The sequence below is a fragment of the Pelodiscus sinensis genome, chromosome 19, assembly GCF_052426305.1.
Source record: "Pelodiscus sinensis isolate ZL-2025 chromosome 19, ASM5242630v1, whole genome shotgun sequence".
Taxonomy (NCBI): domain Eukaryota; kingdom Metazoa; phylum Chordata; order Testudines; family Trionychidae; genus Pelodiscus; species Pelodiscus sinensis.
The window spans coordinates 16,956,349-16,975,765 of record NC_143070.1 but is presented as its reverse complement, the minus strand read 5'-3'; the positions used below and the strand labels follow the sequence as shown (position 1 = coordinate 16,975,765).

Here is a 19,417-nt window from a genome sequence, read left to right as displayed (position 1 = left end):
CATCTCCCAGCCGTCCTCAGCTATGGGTGAGCTGCCACCTGGGTTTCACAGGCATTTGTGGCATCTTGTCAGTCCCAACTTTTGTACAGTGGGGCTGCAGGATCTCCAGCATCAGGAGCTGCTGTCCCTCCACTGCCACAGGGCAGAGAGCATCAGGCTGCCCAAAAAAATGGGCTTTCTGGCTGTGTCTGCCCAGCAGCGTTATTCCGAAATAGATTTGAAATAACGAGCTTCTTGCTCTGAGTCCCGTCACCCTCAGTGTCCGAGGAGTAAGGGAATTGGGGGGCAGAGGGCTCTGTCTTGGAAGCATTGCTGTGTATGCAGCGCCCAAAGCCAATACGAGCTATTTCAACTTAAGCAATGCAATTGGCCTAGCTCAGCTTGCCTGGTTTATTCCAGTTTAGCCTGCAGTGCAGACGCGCCCTCTGTGACTGCTGGAAGTGGAGACCTTCTCTGTTCTGGCTCTCGGATCTTACCCAGGCCTTAGCTCAGGCTATGTCTAGATTGCAGGCTTCTAGACATGGGGTCCAGTGGACATGGGGTCCAGCCAAGCTGGGACTCCAGATCTAGGCAAGGGTGGGGAACAGGTCCTGATCCCTGCCCCAGAGGCTGAATTCCAGGCTGAGGTGTAGGCAGACCCCTCCTTGCAGAGGCTGAGGGACCAGGCTGGCCTCCATGCAGCTCAGCCCCTGGGGAGAGGTGGCCAGGAGAGATTCCAGTGGGAGAGGGGATTCCTGTTCCGGGAATGGCTTCCCCCCCCAGGAAGGTGAGGGCATGCGGGGTCCAGTGGCAGCTGGTAGTCCCGCAAAAGTATCACCTCAAGCTGCTGTATTTGGCCCACCACGTCCCCGTTGCGGGCCACTGGGGGATCCGGCGCACCTGGCTGAGGCTGCTCCAACACTTCTACTTGCAGCCGTGCAGCGGTACTGCTGGTCCTGCAATGCCAGCCAGAGGGGTGGGAAGGCCGAAGACGGGAGGAGAGCTGCTTGGGGGCCTCTACCCTGTATAGAGGACCCCCTGGGCTTGCTGAGAGAGTTAAGGGAGGGGAAGACTCCCCAGGATGGAGCATTGGGGGTGGAAGTTGCCCTGGCTGTTCAGGGAAGGCTCGCTGAGCTCATGGTCCTGGCCCGAGAGACCCTGGCCAGAGATCAAGGCCAGTGGAAGGGTGGGTGCAACCCCAGAGGACAGGTGTGTGCAAGTCCCCCCTGGAGTGGTGCAGAGAGTGGACAGAGGGAAGCCAATTCATGTGGGGCCTCGCCGTGGCCGGCCCGAGTCAAGGGGAGCACCCATGTGCCCAGGGCAGGTTCCCACACAGAGGACCCGAACTTCCCTAGGTCACCAGCGGAGTGACCCTCATCAGTTCGCTCTCGGAGGGGGGAGAACTGTGACGTAGTGGGGTACCTTGCTGGTTGCTATGCTGGGCAGTGGGTTGTGAGTGATCTCCACTGGATGCTGGCTGCAGCACAGTCCAGCAGGGCAGAGGATGAGTCATTATGCAAGGGGGCTTCAAACCTGTTTGACCAGTTATCTCCCAGGGAGCAGAACAATGGGAAGAAGGGGAGCGGAGCCCTGGCTGGGGGCAGGGCTGGAAGGGAGTTAGTTTGGTTTCTGGCTGGTTTGATGGAGGAAGCAGCCTAAGCAACTAAGCCCAGGCTCCCCCATCTCAAGGGGAACTGAGGCAACCTAGGCCTGCCCTGTAACCAGATTACATCTGTGCTGTGCTGTATCCTGGAGAAGCAATAAACTCCCTCTATTCTACTGGCTGGTGAAGTCTGTGCCATTACGGGCATGCAGGAGACGGGGAAACCCCAACGCACCGTCACAGTGTGTGTATATGAAAAATAATGGTGCCCCTATGATAACTCGGGGGGCTAACCATAGATTTCCATAGGACAGCTACTTCTTATTGCTGGATACTTGAGTACAATTAAGATGTGACACTTTTGTACTTTTACTCAGGGGCTGCGTCTAGACTGGCATGATTTTGTAGAAATACTTTTAACGAAAATCTTGCCAGTCTAGACACGCCTAGGTAGTTTTCCACAAGGATACTTTGACTTTCACTTGGTTTTTTTCTTCCAAGTAGCAGTATTTTGACTCAAGTAACTTTTTTGGCTACTTTTTCCACCACCATATCCTGGCAGAACATCTGTCATGGGCTCGTGACAGTTGTCACACTTGTTGAAGTCCGGGGAGCCTGGCATTATGAAGAGTCTTCTCTCTGTCGTCTTAACTTTTCCGTCTTTCTTAACTACCGTGTACAAACAGCTGAAAACAAGCGGCCTGTTTTTAAACAGCACAACTCTCACATTCTATTACTACTATAACTATTTAACTGACACAACTAGAAAAACTATTGTGTAGAAACTAACAACTAAATTCCTATCTCTGACTAGAAAAAGCCCCTGAGGAGAAGAGCTCGTTCCAAGGACAGTGAAGAAGGATCTGGTGGGAGGCAGACTGTGCAAGCAAATGGCACGAGGAGCCCACAGTACATGCACGGTCCAGCTGACTACTGCAAATGAAAACTCCCATCTGCGGCACTGGGATGACGCGACACCACACTGGAGCTCCCCCAGTGACATCACTCGAAGAACATTTATTAAAGGAAGCATTTCAGATAAGGTTCTGGGTGCGCAGTTGACAAAGGGAGGCTCCGTACATCTGTGGTCACACCTGAATTCTGGGAAGTTCCTAGTATCGATTTAAACAGTTTGCAAGATACACAGTATCAGTAACCAGCATTATCCCAAACTGAGAGGAGAGGGGCCTGGATTCCTCATGCAATTCCCCTCTGGTGAGCGCCTCCCACTGGCTATCTTAGACAGCTCCCTGCCAGGCCTGCTGGCTTGTCCCAGACACTCCCATCTCCCGTAACTCAGGCTGGGGGCTCACAGCATCGTGCCAGGGATTTTCTGAGCAGTTACAATTCCAGGCAGCGCCGTTCAGCGTTGCAATAGCCCAGCCCCTGCCTGGAGCTCGCTCCTTGTCTCCAGCTCTGCAGGAGACAGCAAAGTTCCCAGCAGGCAGAAGCTTCAGGAGCCAAGACTGGCTGCTTTCCTGAGCCCAGCTGGCCCCCAGAACCCTCAAGGCAGGGGGGGGGGGGGTGGAAGAGTGAGGGGCAGAGCTGTCGGGTTGGTCGTTTTGTGCAACTTGCTCTTAACTGTCTTGTGCTTTGTCTGGCGAAGAGACTGAGCACTGTGGGATGGGACTTGTGTGCAGAGTCTCTGGGCCTGTGCGTGTCTCCAGACAGAGATCACCTTGGCCTGGAGCTCTGGGAGACTGGGGGGTCTCAGCATGTGGGACTCTGAAGGGTCAGCTCGGCTCCAAGGGGCTAGGCAGGGGGTGACATCTCAGGCAGGACCTAGAGAGCCTCCCCCCAAGAATGTGCCCGGGGACCCTGGGGCAGGGGCTGGGCCTCTGATTTGGTCCCATTGTTTGTCCTGATTTTATCCCTTCCCCTCTGGCTGTGCCAATGGACCCAGATCTCTGAAAATCGCCTCCTGCTGCTGCAGAGCTTCCAGCTTCTCCCCAACCCTAATGGGTTAATTCTGTGTCCTGCCACCCCCACCTCCACCTGTCCCTTGCCCAGCCCCCACCTCCACCTGTCCCCAGCCCAGTTGTTAATTCTGCCCCTGCCCAGTTCCCATCTCTGCTCCTCCTGCTGCTCCAGGGAGGTGGAGAAGGAACCATAGAGAGGAGGAGCCAGGGTCTGGGTACAGGGGAGTCCTCCAGGGTCACACAGACTGGGTGTGTGAGGCCAGAGGGGCTGTTGTCAGGGAGACAGGTGGAGCTCGGTGTCTGTGTCCCACACCCAGATCCAGGGTCGGATTCTCTCCCCAGGGAGGGAGCCTGGTGGGAAAGTGAAGATCGGGGCCTCGGTTCCAGCATCGATAAATGTCACCTGCCCCCGGTCACAGTCCAGACAAATCCGGATCCTGCTGGGGGGGCTCAGGGTCAGGGGGGCCTCAGGGTCAGTGAGAGCCAGGAACTGACCCCCCCACTGCCCCACAGCCCAGATCCCGCCCTTGGGGCTCAGGCTGATCCCTCCCTTCCTGCTCACAGACTCTCTGGCCACCCCCACAGCCCAGTATCGCCCATCCCCCACCTCCACCTCCCAGTAATGTCTCCCCCAAGTGAAGCCCTCACGGCCCAGCACACAGGGCACAGAGTCAAATCTCTCCGGGGTGTCGGGTCGTGGCTGCCGTGTCTCTGCCAGACTCAAACTTTTCCCATCATCCGACAGGACAAGCTGGGGATGCGCCGTGTCTGGATCCAGAGTCACGTTGGCTGGGGGAGAATCAGAGCGTGAGGGGCAGAGCTCGGCCCTGGGGGGGTCGATGGTGTCAGGGACAGAATCTGCCCCAGCTGGGCAGTGACTCAGGGACTCTCCTGCCTCCAGGGGCGCCCAGCTCTGAGGTCTCGGCTTTCGCTCCTGAGGTTCATCCCACCGGCCAGTGACAGAGCCCAGAGATTTACTGACCCGACCTGAGACTCAAACTTCCCCCTCGGGCACCATCTGTCCCTGGATGGGGATCAGGGGCCCTGCAGAGGTGACTGGTGAGGGGGGGACTTGGAGGCCACCAGCCACATGACCCCCCCCCCCCAACCCAGAGAAGGGCTGTGACAACCCCCCTCCAGCACAGGCTGCGCCTCCCCCTGCCACTGCTCTGCCCCCTCCCTGCTCTGTTCCTGACTGGCCTCTTCCCCCCACTGAGGCAGCCCCAGGAGAATAGCAGCATGCGGGGGGGGGAGGGGACACCAGTAGCAGCAGTGGGAGTCTGCCCCCCCCCCCATTCAATGGCAGCAGGAGGGAGAGACAGAGCAAGTGACCCCGGCTCACTCTGCTCCCCGGCCCCATCCCCCTGCTTCCCCCACTGCTGCTGGTTAGTGTGGGGAGGCCAGACCCCTGCTGACCCACCAAGCCCCCCCCACCAGTGGCCCCACAGGCCAGCCCCTTTTCCTCCCTCCCACAGTGCTGGGGGCATATGACCCCTCATGTCTTCCTTGTCTTTCACCCATGCCCTGGGCTCACAGGGAACACCCAGGGGATTCCCCCCAATGTATGGGGGGGAGGGGGGAATACAGAGTCCTGTGGCACCTGAGAGACTAACAGATTTATTAGAACATCAGCTTTTGTGCATAAAACTGAGGCAGGAGTGTAGATGGACAAGAAAAGAGAGAGGGTGCTTGGACCTGATTTCTATTGTGTTATAGAGATACCCCCCACCTCTAAAACTCCACAAGCCAAATTCGAACTACCTACTCCATGCCACGTGTAGCCACGGGCACAGAGTCCGCACTAAGGGGGATTTAAAAATGGCGGCAGCCAGCAAGATGCAAATGAAGCTCGGGATATTTAAATCCCAGGCTTCATTTGCAACTTCGAATTCCTACATTAGCCAACCTAGTTCGAACTAGGGTGACAGTGTAGACATTCCCAAAGGTTTCACAGAACCCCTAGTTGTCTTTGCAGACAGACTAATACAGGGTATGTCTACACTACCACCCTAGTTCGCACTAGGGTGGTTAATGTAGTCATACGGAGTTGCTAATGAAGCCCGGGATTTGAATTTCCTGGGCTTCATTAGCATATTGCTGGGCACCGCCATTTTTAAATGTCCGTTCGGACTCCGTGCCCTCGGCTACACGCGGCACGGACTAGATCGTTCGGACTAGGAGTGCTGTTCCGAACGATCGTTACACCTCGTTCCACCCCTAATTAAACGTCTACGGCTAGTCATCAGGGGCAGACAGATAATTATGGGCTTCTACAAGAGAAGGTGTTCAGTGGTGGAGAGAGAGGAGAGAGGGTTTCATTGGTACAAATGAAGGACTGGAGGATGGAGAGGGTTAAAACCAGCTGCAAGCTGGGATCTAACAGAGAGGGAGAAATGGGAGATCTCTGTGGGCAGAGAGAAGAGAAAACAGGCACCAGCTGAACACGGATCAGGGGGATTCTAGATTTGAACTTTTGTGTCTGGTCCCCGCTCTCATTCCTCTCCCTGACTCTAGGGCTGGGATCCTAAGGAGGAATACCCACTCAGACACGCAGACCCAGGATTATCTCCAGAGGGGGGGAGCAATCTGTAACCAGGACACACTTGGATGTTCTCTGCCTCTTACTCCTCGTACCCCAACACCTTCTCTTTTCCCAGCAGGAACATATTCTATTCTGTTTATTATATTTTCACCTTCTTACACAGTGACAGAGCAGGGTCATCCATTGATTAGACATTAGTTGTAATTACCTGCATCACGTAGGGCTCTCCTCCACTCTGAAAGTCAACACAGAAATGGGGGTGAGAATTAAGCCAGACAACAAGCTTCACTATGTGATAAAAGACTGAATCAGAGAGAGAAATAAAAAACAACAAAAAGGTCCTTACCGAGCTCTGTGCGAAATGTACCTAAATAATAAAGAGAAAGGCCAGGCCATAAAATCTCTTGTGTGAAATTAACGACCACAGGCCCCCAGCTACTGATCACTGAGGCTGATCTCCTGGGCATTGTTTTGTGTCATACAGGTCTAGGGACTGGATACAGGATAAACCCTGGTGCAAGTCACTTTTCACACTGGCGCAGCTGTGTGAGGGGTATGAGCTGTGTCAGCTTGACAAGGAAAGGCAGAAGGAGCCTCAAAGTCTCCCCATGGCCAGCGTTCCAGCCTGGAGTCAGGCAAAAAGTCACATTTCTGACTCATGAAGTGCCAGCATGCTGAGGTTGTGGGCACTGACTCTACATGAAGCCAGCCCCACTGGCCACATCTTTACTTCTCTCCTGAGCTGCACCAGCCCCTCTCTGACGTTCTTTATAGGGAGGCATTTCTCTCACAAGCATCAAGTACATGGACACTCCCCCCTTCCACCCTGGGATACTGGATCCATTCTGTCCCCGCTAAGGAAGTGGTGCTCAATCTTTTCCCATTTGCAACCGGACTTGGGAAAAAATTTTGTGCAAAAAAACCCCAAAACAAACCCACCCTCCTGGGAACATTTTTCTTTTTTGCAGCCCCTTTAATTTAAAGTGCCGGGCTGCTCCCCTGCCCCCACCCCCACTGTGTATACATTGTTCGCCAAGCCAGGAAAAGAAAATACTGGCCGGTCCAGATCAAAGCGCTGTGACCCCCGAGAAGGACAGCAGGTTGCTCACCGCTGCCCTAAGACACTAGCACAGCGCTGGCTTCCTACTCTGTTACTGCAGTGACTAGTTACGCAATTAGCATGGGCAGCATTGCTTAGGGTTGTCACATTGTCATTGTCACATTTGTGTAAAAATCTTCCATAACATAAAACTGGTTCTCCCAGGAGAAGGAGGGAACTTACTGATGGTGTCGAGATGTTTCCCTGCAACAGAAAAACAATCACAATTATTTGGAGAATCTTTCAATACCTCTAGATTTAAAGGAATCTTTCACTATGAATCCTGAAGTGATGACCAGGCTGCCCCTCTACCAAGCCATTGCAGCTCTCCAGTGATGGTCACACACAGCACCCGGGCAGGCCTTTCTTTCAGGAACATCACCTCGCACCCAGGCTTGGCCCATAGGGAAGGCCGAGGATGGAGGCCAGATGATGAACAAATCCTGCTCTGTTTGGAAAAGGCTGGTTTATGTCACAGCAAATACTTGTGGGGTTGAATTAGATCCCACGGTGCACACAGGCACATCCCAAGAGCTTATCTCAGTGTGGACTTGCTGGGAAGAGCTCTTGGTGTGAATCAGGAGGGCTGGAGCCCAGAGGCCCAGCTGAGGGGATGGTGAGGCTGAGGGACCGACTCTGAAGGAAGAGTGAGACCCCTCTGGGATCTGCCTAAATAGCTTTCTGCAAGACTCAACTGGGACTTAGCACCAATCCAATGGATCCGTGACACTTGGTTCCTAGAGAACCTCAAAACTTGGTGCCTTGAGAATTGACTCTATGTCTACATAGTCTACATATGAAAGCTATTTTGGGATACTAGGGATATCCCAAAATAGCTACCCCAGGTCTTCACAAGCCACCCAGTATTTCAAAATATTTTTCAAAATAATGGATGAGCTTTTTCGGCATCTCGGTACCCCTCCTTCCATGGGGGTTAAGGGATGTCTCAAAGGAGGGTGTTATTTCAAAATTAGAGGCTGTGTAGACAGCCTCTAATTTTGAAATAGCCTATTTTGAAATAAAGTTGAAATAAGTATACCATTTGCACAGCACAAATTGCGTATCTTAATTTGAGATAAGGGCACTGTGTAGACACAGCCCTGAGCCCAAGACAGGGAGCAAACGGCCCTGTTCCTTGTTTAGCTTCCTCTTCCGAAATGTAGTCTGTCAGTCTGCCTCTGTCTGTCTGTGTCTGTCTGCCCCAAGCCTGGACATTTGCTTACATGTGAGTCTGAATATCGAAGCACCTGACAGAGTTCCCACCGTAGCAGGACTAAGCTGTCCAGTCATGCTGCAATAATCTGAACACAGGGGAAATGAACATCAACCCCCCACGGGGCAGGTATTTCTGTGGAGCCGGGGGAAGGGGGATCCAGCGCCAAGAACATTGAACATCAGTGGAGCTGAGACTCAGGCCTGGTCTGCAGTGGGGGTTTGGGTCGGACTGAGCCCCATGAGGTTGATTTTCCACCTGAAACTAAAGGGGCTGAGCCAGTCACTTCAAAAGACAAAAGAGGCAAAGGGACGGGCTGGAGCAGCCCTGCCAACATGCTGCTTCTGTGAGCAGCTGCCTGGGATCTTTGGAGGGACCCAACCAGCTTCCCCAGCCAGTCCTTGGATCCCTCCCATGACATTCGGGCAACCTCAGGCAGTGGTTGTAGCACAGTGAGGTGGGGGAGAGGAGAATGGGCAACAGGTGAATGAATCACCAAGAGCCAAGAACGTGTTATAACTTTAGAGACGTCTAAAGTCCCCCTAGGACATCTCATCGCCAGGCACTGATCCTGGGGAGGGCACTTCTGGTGGGTTTGTCTTGCTAAAAGGGAGTTAAGACAATCAGGTGAGAGCTGCTTGTTAATGTGTTTGGAGATGGAGCAGGAATCCTCCCTGCACATCCCCATGAAGCTCTCACAGAGGAACACTTTCATCCTTTTCACAAGGTTTCTGGGGAGGCTGCCTTATTCCACCCTTCATGGTAGGATCCTTCTCATGCCAAGTCAGCATTTCTCACTCTGATTCTGATGTTCCGGTTACACACTATTTCCCCCTTTGAGTTTTACCTCTTACTCTGAACAGAAATGAAGCCAGGCAGATGAACGGCAACAAAATCACCAAGGTCACGCTCCAGCCCACCATCCAGGGAGAGGCTCTGGGGAAAAAGGAGTCTGAAACACAAAGCCCCCCTAGTTTGGAAAGAGTAGCGACAGGCACATTGTAGGCAAATGCTTCACATTAGACACTGTGTGAAATACACGTGGGAAACATTGTTCCTTGCAATATAAAAACTGGCAGAAACCAATTGCAAAACCAGTTTCTGCTCATCCACTTTTGATAGTATCAATCAGGGTATTAAATACCATCACATGCTACTAGTCCTAGTTCCCCATTGCCTTCTCTCAATCTCTCTCATCACATCACCTTTATGAACGTTGCTTGATGCTTCTCCTGGAAGCGCCTTCTTTTAATTTTCTCATTAATTCCCAGACTGAAACCATCAGGGCAGAAGGGTCCCTGTGGGGTGTCTGTCTCAAACCAAACATTTTGTAAAAGTGTCAGTCAGAATGGACCAACTCTTGCTGAGATGGGGGTGAGGGAGTAGCACATTGATATGGTGTGGTAGAAGGCTCATGGCTGGGACAGGAGGTTGGGGTGCAGGACACTAACCAGAGGCAGCTGCTTTGGAGTGGGGGTGGGAAGCAGATAGCCCAGGACAGGCCACGCTGCCCTGTGCTTGCTTGTGGGCACCACCTCTTGCAGCTCCCATTGGCCAACTTTCTCGGCCAATGGGAGCTGCAGGAACAGACTCTGCAGGTGAGGGCAGTGCAGGGATGGAGCTTCCCTTGGCACCTGTGGGAACATGGCTTCAGCCCAGTGGAGGGGAGGGCAGCCAGCAGAGCTACACGTCCCCCCCACCATCCGCCTGTCAGGGTGAGGTAACACAGAGAGGCTTAGTGGCTGCAGCCCAGGGCCCCAGGATAAGTGGCTCACAAAAAACCCTGCACTTTAGCTGGGCTGGAGATCTTTGGAAAGCTCCTCTCCCCCTCCTCCCCAAGAGCTTTCCCTGCTATCCGGTGTCCCTGCAGGGCACTTCATGAGTTAACATTTGGATTTCCTGGAAATGTAATGGTAACCCTGAATTGTCTAGTATCAGAGGGGTAGCCGTGTTAGTCTGAATCTGCAAAAGCGACGAGGAGTCCTGTGGCACCTTATAGACTAACTGAAGTGTAGGAGCATAAGCTTTCGTGGGCAAAGACCCACTTCGTCAGATGCATGTAGTGGAAATTTCCAGAGGCAGGAATAAATATGCAGGCCAGGATCAGGCTGGAGATGATGAGGTGATCCAATCAAGGAGGATGAGGCCCACTTCTAGCAGCTGATCTGGAGGTGTGAATTCCAAGGGAACAGAAGCTGCTTTTGTAGTTAGCAAGCCATTCACAGTCTTTGTTTAATCCAGAGTTGATTGTGTCAAACTTAAAGATGAACTGTAGCTCAGCAGTTTCTCTTTGAAGTCTGGTCCTGAAGTTTTTTTGCTGCAGGATGGCTACTTTTAGATCTGCAATTGTGTGTCCAGGAAGATTGAAGTGTTCCCCTACAGGTTTTTGTATGTTGCCATTCCTAATATCAGATTTGTGTCCATTGATTCTTTTACGTAGGGACTGTCCTGTTTGGCCGATGTATATAGCAGTGGGGCATTGTTGGCACATGATGGCATATATTACGTTGGTGGATGTGCAGGAGAATGTACCAGTGACAGTATGGCTGATCTGGTTAGGTCCTGTGATGGTGTTGCTGGTGTAAATATGTGGGCAGAGTTGGCACCGAGGTTTGTTGCAAGGATTGGTTCCTGAGTTCGAGTTATTATGGTGCGGTGTGTAGTTGCTGGTGAGAATATGCTTCAGGTTGGCAGGCTGTCTGTGGGCAAGGACCGGCCTACCTCCCAAGGCCTGTGAAAGCGAGGGATCATTGTCCAGGATGGGCTGAAGATCACTAATGATGCGTTGGAGAGGTTTTAGCTGGGGACTGTAGGTGATGGCCAGTGGTGTTCTGTTGGTTTCTTTCTTGGGCTTGTCCCGTAGCAGGAAGCTTCTGGGTACACGTCTGGCTCTCTCAATCTGTCTCCTCACTTCCTCGTGTGGGTATCGCAGTTTACAGAATGCTTGTTGAAGATCTTGTAGGTGTAGGTCTCTGTCTGAGGGGCTGGAGCATATGCGGTTGTACCTCAGTGCTTGGCTGTAAACAATGGATCGTGTGGTGTGTCCGGGATGGAAACTGGAGGCATGCAGGTAAGTATAGCGGTCGGTAGGTTTTCGGTATAGGGTGGTATTGATATGACCGTCACTTAATTGTATCGTGGTGTCCAGGAAATGGACCTCCCGTGTAGATTGGTCCATGCTGAGGTTGATGGTGGGGTGGAAGCTGTTGAAATCATGGTGAAATTCTTCCAGAGTCTCCTTCCCATGGGTCCAGATGATGAAGATGTCATCGATGTAGCGTAGGTAGAGAAGGGGTGTAAGTGGACGAGAGCTGAGGAAGCGTTGTTCCAGGTCAGCCATAAAAATGTTGGCGTATTGTGGGGCCATGCGGGTGCCCATAGCAGTGCCACTGGTCTGGAGGTATATGTTGTCACCAAATCTGAAATAGTTGTGTGTGAGGATAAATTCACAGAGTTCAGCCACCAGTTGTGCTGTGGCATCATCAGGAATACTGTTCCTGACAGCTTGTACTCCATCTGCATGTGGGATGTTTGTGTAGAGAGCCTCTACATCCATGGTGGCTAGGATGGTGTTTTCTGGAAGATCACCTATGCATTGTAGTTTTCTCAGGAAATCCGTAGTGTCACGAAGGTAACTGGGAGTGCTGGTGGCGTAGGGTCTGAGCAGAGAATCCACATAGCCAGACAGTCCTTCAGTAAGAGTGCCAATGCCCGAGATGATGGGGTGTCCGGGATTTCCAGGTTTGTGGATCTTGGGTAATAGATAGAACAACCCTGGTCGGGGCTCTAAAGGTGTGTCGATTTGTTCCTGTGTTTGTTTAGGGAGTGTCCTGAGCAGATGGTGCAGTTTCTTAGTGTATTCCTTAGTGGGATCTGAGGAAAGTGGCCTGTAGAATTTGGTATTGTGAATGGCTTGCTAACTACAAAAGCAGCTTCTGTTCCCTTGGAATTCACACCTCCAGATCAGCTGCTAGAAGTGGGCCTCATCCTCCTTGATTGGATCACCTCATCATCTCCAGCCTGATCCTGGCCTGCATATTTATTCCTGCCTCTGGAAATTTCCACTACATGCATCTGACGAAGTGGGTCTTTGCCCACGAAAGCTTATGCTCCTACACTTCAGTTAGTCTATAAGGTGCCACAGGACTCCTCGTCGCTTTTCCTGAATTGTCTGGATTTAAAATGCTTGTTTCTGGGATCACTACAAAATCCCTGGAGTACATTTTATCCAACATTCATAGAATCATAGAACCATAGAGCTGGAAGAGACCTTAGAAGGTCATCAAGTCCAGCCCCCTGCTCTAGGCATGACCAATCCCAACTAAATCAACCCAGCCAGGGCTTTGTCAAACCAAGACTTAAATACCTCTAGGGATGGAGACTCCACTACTTCCCTAGGTAACCCATCCCAGTGCTTCACCACCTGCCTAGGGAAATAGTTTTTCCTAATATCCAACCTGGACCTCTCCCACTACAACTTGAGACCATTGCTCCTTGTTCTGCCATCTGTGACTACTGAGAACAGCCTCTCTCCAGCCTCTTTGGAACCTCCCTTCAGGAAGTTGCAGGCTGCTATCAAATCCCCCCTCACTCTTTGCTTCTTCAGACTAAATAGACCCAAGTCCCTCAGTCTCTCCTCGTAGGTCATATGCTCCAGCCCCGTAATCATTTTGGCTGCCCTCCACTGGACCCTCTCCAATGCATCCACATCCTTCCTATAATACTCCAGATGTGGCCGCACCAGAGCCAAGAGAGGAATAATCACATCTCTGGATCGACTGGCAAGGCTCTTCTTAATGCAGCCTAATATGCCATTAGCCTTCTTGGCTACAAGGGTGCCCTGTTGACTCATGTCCAACTTCTCATCCACTGTAACCCACAGGTCCTTTTCTGCAGAACTGTTACTTAGCCAGTTGGTCCCCAACCTGTAACTATGCTTGGGATTCTTCTGTCCCAAGTGCAGGACTCCACACTTGTCCTTGCTGAACCGCATCAGATTTCTTCTGGCCCAATCCTCCAATTTGTCCAAGTCGCTCTGGACTCTATCCCTTCCCCCCAGCATGTCTACCTCTCCCCCCGGCTCAGTGTCATCTGCAAACTTGCTGAGGGTGCAATCCATCCCCTCATCCAGGTCATTAATAAAGATATTGAACAAAACCGATCCCAGAACCGAACCTTGGGGCACTCCGCTAGAAACCAACTGCCATCGTGACATCAAGCCATTGATCACTACCCGCTGGACCCGACCTTCCAGCCAGCTTTCTATCCATCTTACCATACATTTATCCAATCCACATTCCCTTAACTTGGTGGCAAGAATGTTGTGGGAGACTGTATCAAAAGCCTTTTCTTTTTATTAACCTAGAAGTGGTTAATTGTGTGCCCTGATTTTTAATTGAGGGGTGAGATTTTCCCAAATAGTCTCTCCCCTGGTTTTCTTTATTAATTTGGGTGGTGGCAGATGTGGGATTATTTTGAGAACCCAGGATTTTTAAAAGGACACAGGTTTTTCTTTTGAATTGCAAGCTTTGCAGGTTTTTTAAGGTTAATAAAAAGAAAAGAGAAAACTTTTATTATCACAATATTCCTGTTGCAAGCATCATGACTAGACAGACTAGTAACAAAATGTACTCATGGAGAAACTCCAGGGGCCTAGAACTTAGTTACAGAGAAAAGCCAAAACATTTCCTAAATAGTGCAAAGACAGCAGATCCCATACCCAAAACCTTAAAACAACAAAACCTGATGGATTTATCTAAACTTTACCCTACTTACAGAAAGTGAAGAATTGGTTCTTGGGGAGAGAGGCATGTCTGTCTGCCTCTCTCTGTAGATCCAGAGGAACTCTCAGAGACAAAGGAGGGAAAAACCCAAACTCCTTTGTCCCAGTTTGAAATTCCTACCTACATTCCTATTGGCCACTCCACCTGGCTAAGTGTAGTTAACCCTTTAATCCCCAGGCTTCTGGCTAACCCCCATAATCATCACAGTCCCGTATTGCGTCACTTAGCACATTAGTCTGGGAACTGACCTTGTGCGTGAGGACAGAGGCAAAGAACGCATTGAGTACTTCAGCTTTCCCCACATCATCTGTCACTAGGTTACCTCCTTCATCCAGCAGGGGCCCCACACCCTCTCTGATCACCTTCTTTTTGCTAACATGCCTGTAGAAACCTTTCTTGTTATCCTTCACATCCCTTGTGAGTTGCAATTCCAATTGTGCTTTCGTCTTCCTGATAACCCCCCCGGCATTCTCGAGCTATACCTTTAAACCCCTCCCTAGTCATCTGTCCAAGTTTCCATGTTTTGTAAGCTCCCTTTTTGTGCTTAAGTTCACCAAGGATTTCCCTGGTGAGCCAATCCAGTTTCCTACCATATTTGCTTCTCTTGCTACATAATGGAATAGTTTCATTCTGTGCCTGCAATAAGGCTTCTTTAAAATACTGCCAGCTGTCCTGGACTCCTTTCCCCTTCATATTAGCATCCCAGGAGATTCTGTCCATCAGGTCTCTGAGAGAGTCAAAGTCTGCTTTTTTGAAGTTCAAGATGTGTATTTTACTACTCTCTTTTCTTCCTTTGGTCAGGATCCTGAAATCTACCATCTCATGATCGCTGCTTCCCAGGTTGTCACCCACCTCCACTTCCCCTATTAGTTCCTCCCTGTTTCTGAGCAGAAGGTCAAGCTGTGCACGGCCTCTGGTCAGATTCTGCAGCACTTGTACCAAGAAGTTATCCCCAACATTCTCCAAAAACTTCCTGGATTGTCTGTGTACTGCTGTATTACTCTGCCAACAGATGTCAGGGTGAGTAAAGACCCCCACGAGAACCAGGGCCTGCGATCTGGAAACTTCTCTCAGATTTCCAAAGAAAGCCTCATCTACCTCATCCACCTGATCCGGTGGCCTGTAGCAGACACCAACCACAACATCACTGCTGTTGCTTAAACCTCTAAACTTAACCTATAGACTCTCAACAGTCTTTTCTCCCTCTATATACTGGAGTTCTGAGCAATCATAGTGCTCTCTTACATACAGTGCAACTCCTCCTCCTTTTCTCCCCTGCCTGTTCTTCCTGAACAGTCTATACCCTTCCATGACAGCGCTCCAGTCATGCGAGTCATCCCACCAAGTCTCTGTTATCCCAATCAAATCGTAGTTCTTGGATTGTGCCATCCACTTTCACTTCATCTGAAATATAGTTGTGAGGGGGTATTCACACTGGGACTTTTGTACGATTTAGCAACCTGATTTTTAATTCTTGCTGGTAGGACAGAGAGTGGGGTTTTGGTAGTAACTGACCTGATATATAGAAGGTTACTGATTTCCTTTCTTTGTCCAGGTGCGTGTTCCTCATAGAACAGGACAAATTCTTGTGTGAATTTTCCATCATAATGATAGAATTTTTTATTTTAAAGAAACCACCTTCTTTTTCAGACTTTGTTTCAGTGGATGCAGATAAAGGCTGCCCTTTGGGATTTTTCCACAGCACCTCAGGCTGAGGGTACCATCCGGCCGACTGACACACCACTTGGATCCCTCCGTCCTGGTGACCCTCAACAGAGATGCAAGGTGCGGAGCCTAGAGCTGGAATGAATCAGTGTTAAATGAAATGAGCCTACAGCCGAGCGTATAAACATTCACATTTCCAATAAAATAATTGAATGCACTTTACTGATGTTCCTGGAAAGAGGAAACTTGACTTAATGAAACTGTCGCAGCCCAGAGGCGGTGGCTGTATGAAAAGCCCCTGGTGGCCACATCTGAGCAATGCTGCACTAACCTCGGTTTTTTGTCTGCTTTAAATGCACTTGAGCTGAGGAAATGTTCCCTCTTTACTCCTGTCCCAGCCCAGACCAATGGGGGATCCACTGATACCTGCACTGAAGAGAACCGTGCTGGGAACAAAGTCATCCTAGGCCTGGCAGAAGCCTGCTGTGGATTTGCAGAGTGTGTTCAGATCATGTTTTATAGCAGAGTCAGTAGTGCGCAGGTGGGAACAGTTGCAGAACGATCCCATTTATGGGGAAAAAAAGATAAAGGAACAAAAAAGCAAGGAGAGGCCTATTTGAAGTCATGCTCGCCCTGTGCTGACCGGGGAGGGGAGCTGACATGGATGTGGGAGGCTAAAACATAAGTACAAATAACAAAACAGTAAAAAGCAGTTAGTATAGCAAAGGGAAGTTGAAGCGGTGTTGTCCATTGTTGGAGGCCACTGTGATGACATCACCCAATCTTCTTCTTGCTTTTGAGTATTTGTTCACTACTTGCTGAGTGTTTGGCTTTAAGAGCCATTAACCCCAACTGCTGCATCTCAACCCAACAACATAGGCCCTTATGCAGGGGTGTGTGATGGGTGTGAACACCTCCCTCCCACATGGTCCTTCATGGTTCACCATGGGGCTGATTCTGGCTGACCTAGGGAAGGCGGGGGTGGTGAACTGCCCCAGCCTCCCTCCCCCATGTTCCAGGCCGCTGGGGGAAAGCAGGAAGGCGCGTTGCCCCAGCCTCCCTCCCACATGCTCCAGCCAGCCAGGCAAGGCTGGGGCTGATTCCTCACCCAGCAGTGAGGGGTTGGAGAAGAAGCCATCAGCCCTTCCCACAGCTCAACTCACCCCTCAGAAATTCCAATAAGGCCAGTGCCTAGGGCCTGTGAAAAAGTTTAGGACCTACAAAAAAATTAGAGCCAAAAAAATGAAAATAAAATGAACAAATGAAAATGAACACTTGACTTGAAAAGAAAACTGCTAAATCAAACTTAATAATTTTCTCTCTTTAGTCAACAAACACCACACGGGTATAACATACAATGAACTCTTAGGCTACGTCTACACTGGCCCCTTTTCCGGAAGGGGCATGTAAATTTCACGAGTCGTCGTAGGGAAATTCTTGTGTGAATTTTCCATCATAATGATAGAATTTTTTATTTTAAAGAAACCACCTTCTTTTTCAGACTTTGTTTCAGTGGATGCAGAAGTAAGAATAAGAGCCTCCGGAAAAGGGCACTTTTTCCGGAGGATCGGGGCCAGTCTAGACGCTCTTTTCCGGCTTTTTTAAAAGCCGGAAAAAAGCGGCGGACATTTTTATTTAAATGCCGCGGGGGATATTTAAATCCCCCGCGGATTTCCCTACGATGACTCGTGAAATTTACATGCCCCTTCCGGAAAAGGGGCCAGTGTAGACATAGCCTTAGGGTATGTCTAAACTACATGCCTCTGTCGGCAGAGGCATGTAGATTTGTTTGTTCAGCAAAGGCAAATGAAGCCGTGATTTAAATGATCGCGGCTTCATTTACATTTACATGGCTGCTACGCTGAGCCGACAAACAGCTGATCAGCTGTTTGTCGGCTCAGCGCGGCAGCCATGTAAATGTAAATGAAGCTGCGATCGTTTAAATCGCGGCTTCATTTCCCTTTGCCTATCTGTCTAATCTACATGCCTCTGCCGACAGAGGCACGTAGTCTAGACACAGCCTTAGTGTTACAGGAGATTGGGCATTTCTCCCTGGGGTGTGTCTACACAACAACCTTATGTCAAAATAAGCTATGCAACTTGTGCTATGCAAATTGTGGAGCTTATTTAGAGTATATTTTCGTAATCTGGCTCTGCCTACCCAACGCCAAATTTCAAAATAATTCGCTATTCCTAAATGTCGCTTAAACATGAGGGTTACTGGGACATCAGAAAAAGCTGCCTGTCATTTCAAAATCTATTTCTGGATATGTCTAGCATCCTGAAATAGCTCCGCAGTGCACACATACCCTTAGATATTTCTATAGAATCTAATGTAAAGGCCTGTGATTATGAGCGTGCCTAGGGCCTACAGAGACCTTAATCTGGGCCTGGTGCAGTGGATCGGGTACAGCCACGGGGAGTAGGAAAACTCATCTCTGCTCCTGCAGTTTTGGTGGCGATTTAATTAGTTGGCAGATCGGATAAATAATAAATGATTAATTAGAACAGGGAGACTGTATCCCACCTTTGGTGCTGTAACCACACAACTACAGAGTTTCCCTTTCTCTCTCTGTCTCTCATAAAGAATATATAATTAATGACTATCTAGAGGATCCCAAGGGCACCTAAATTTTGGACTGAGGTCTGGAGTTAGGTGCCTTACTACTTTTGTGGGTTTGGGTCCAAGAACCATTTAAAAAGAGACGACAGAGCCATGTTACTGACCTGCGACCTCCAGTTCCAGTACAGCTTCTTCACGAAAGTCACCATCCTGAACAGAGCAGCGGTACTGTCCTTCATCGGAACGCCTGACATCGATAATTCCCAAGTCAACAATCCCATCCATGATGTCATCTTTCAAAAGCTCCGTCCTGCCGTGATACTCGGGCATCTGCTGCTCAAACTCATCCTCCCCGTTCCAGTACAGGTGCACAAAGGGAGTGAACTCATGTCGGAACCATCTCACCTCCATGTGCTCCGCACTCATCCTGGGGGACAGGCGACAGGGTAACACGATGTCCCCACCCAGAGTGGCCATGACAGGATGCCCAGGCCCAACCACTGTGAACTCGGCTGGAAAATGCACCAGGGCGCGGAAAAGACAAAACAAATAAACAAAAAGGGATTTAACATAAAATGAATCAGTTAATCACACAAGGCTCTAATTTGCATATTTCACACTAGCATCTTTCCCCAGCATTGCTCGGGCCTTAAGGAGGGGCTCAAGGCTGGGAGACGTCAGGAGTCAGGGTTCAGAGAGCTAAGGAGGGGCTGTGGGCAAGGGACTCTGTGTGTGTGTGTGTGTGTGTGGGGGGGGGGGGCAGAGACAGCAGAGGGCTGAATCCCCTTGCCCCAGAGATTTGTACCAGGGCTGCTGGCCCTTCCCCCTCCTGTCCCTGCCAGGGAGCGAGACCAAAGTGCGCAGCTCATCTTCCCCCTGCTCCCCAGCCAGAGTGAGGGATGCAGCAAACTGGGCACTTTCCCCGTGCTCCCTGACGAAGGGGAACAACCGACAAAGTCCCTGTATAAATCTGAGTGGGGGGAAGCTTCAGTCCCCTCTGCCCCCCCCTTTAGGGTACCGGCAGGGTGAGAGGCTCAGGGCTGGGCCTTTC

The 19,417-nt window shown here is 50.5% G+C and overlaps 1 protein-coding gene across 3 annotated transcripts; it reads right to left on the bottom strand.

Annotated features, from left to right (window-relative positions):
• Positions 1-3,754: 3,754 nt before the first annotated feature.
• On the bottom strand, positions 3,755-18,875 carry LOC142823251 (butyrophilin subfamily 1 member A1-like). 3 transcript variants are annotated; one of them, XM_089770634.1, is made up of 6 exons: positions 18,531-18,875; positions 15,654-15,938; positions 9,217-9,307; positions 7,667-7,676; positions 6,373-6,410; positions 3,755-4,328 (listed from the first exon to the last, which is right to left on the bottom strand). In XM_089770634.1, exons 1-6 carry the CDS (start codon positions 18,841-18,843, stop codon positions 3,776-3,778), a joined length of 1,290 nt encoding a protein of 429 aa, XP_089626760.1. In that variant the 5' UTR covers positions 18,844-18,875; the 3' UTR covers positions 3,755-3,775. The 3 variants fall into 3 exon arrangements, 2 of the variants coding, with proteins under 2 accessions (XP_089626760.1, XP_089626759.1); XM_089770633.1 differs by lacking the exons at positions 7,667-7,676; positions 9,217-9,307 and adding exons at positions 6,252-6,278; positions 7,326-7,346 and having other exon boundaries at positions 3,755-4,290; positions 6,390-6,410; XR_016347285.1 differs by lacking the exons at positions 3,755-4,328; positions 7,667-7,676; positions 15,654-15,938; positions 18,531-18,875 and adding exons at positions 5,910-6,278; positions 7,326-7,346 and having other exon boundaries at positions 6,390-6,410; positions 9,203-9,311.
• Between the last annotated feature and the right edge of the window lie 542 nt (positions 18,876-19,417).

What these genes read in the sequence shown, in the direction of transcription:
- LOC142823251 (XM_089770634.1), bottom strand. Translation starts at nt 18,843, where the DNA reads ATGGCCACTCTGGGTGGGGACATCGTGTTACCCTGTCGCCTGTCCCCC. An exon ending in ACTGGAACTGGAGGTCGCAG is followed by an intron (nt 15,939 to 18,530) that starts GTCAGTAACATG and finishes GATTCATTCCAG; the next exon opens with CTCTAGGCTCCGCACCTTGC. An exon ending in AGTAACCTTCTATATATCAG is followed by an intron (nt 9,308 to 15,653) that starts GTCAGTTACTAC and finishes TTTGTGTTTCAG; the next exon opens with ACTCCTTTTTCCCCAGAGCC.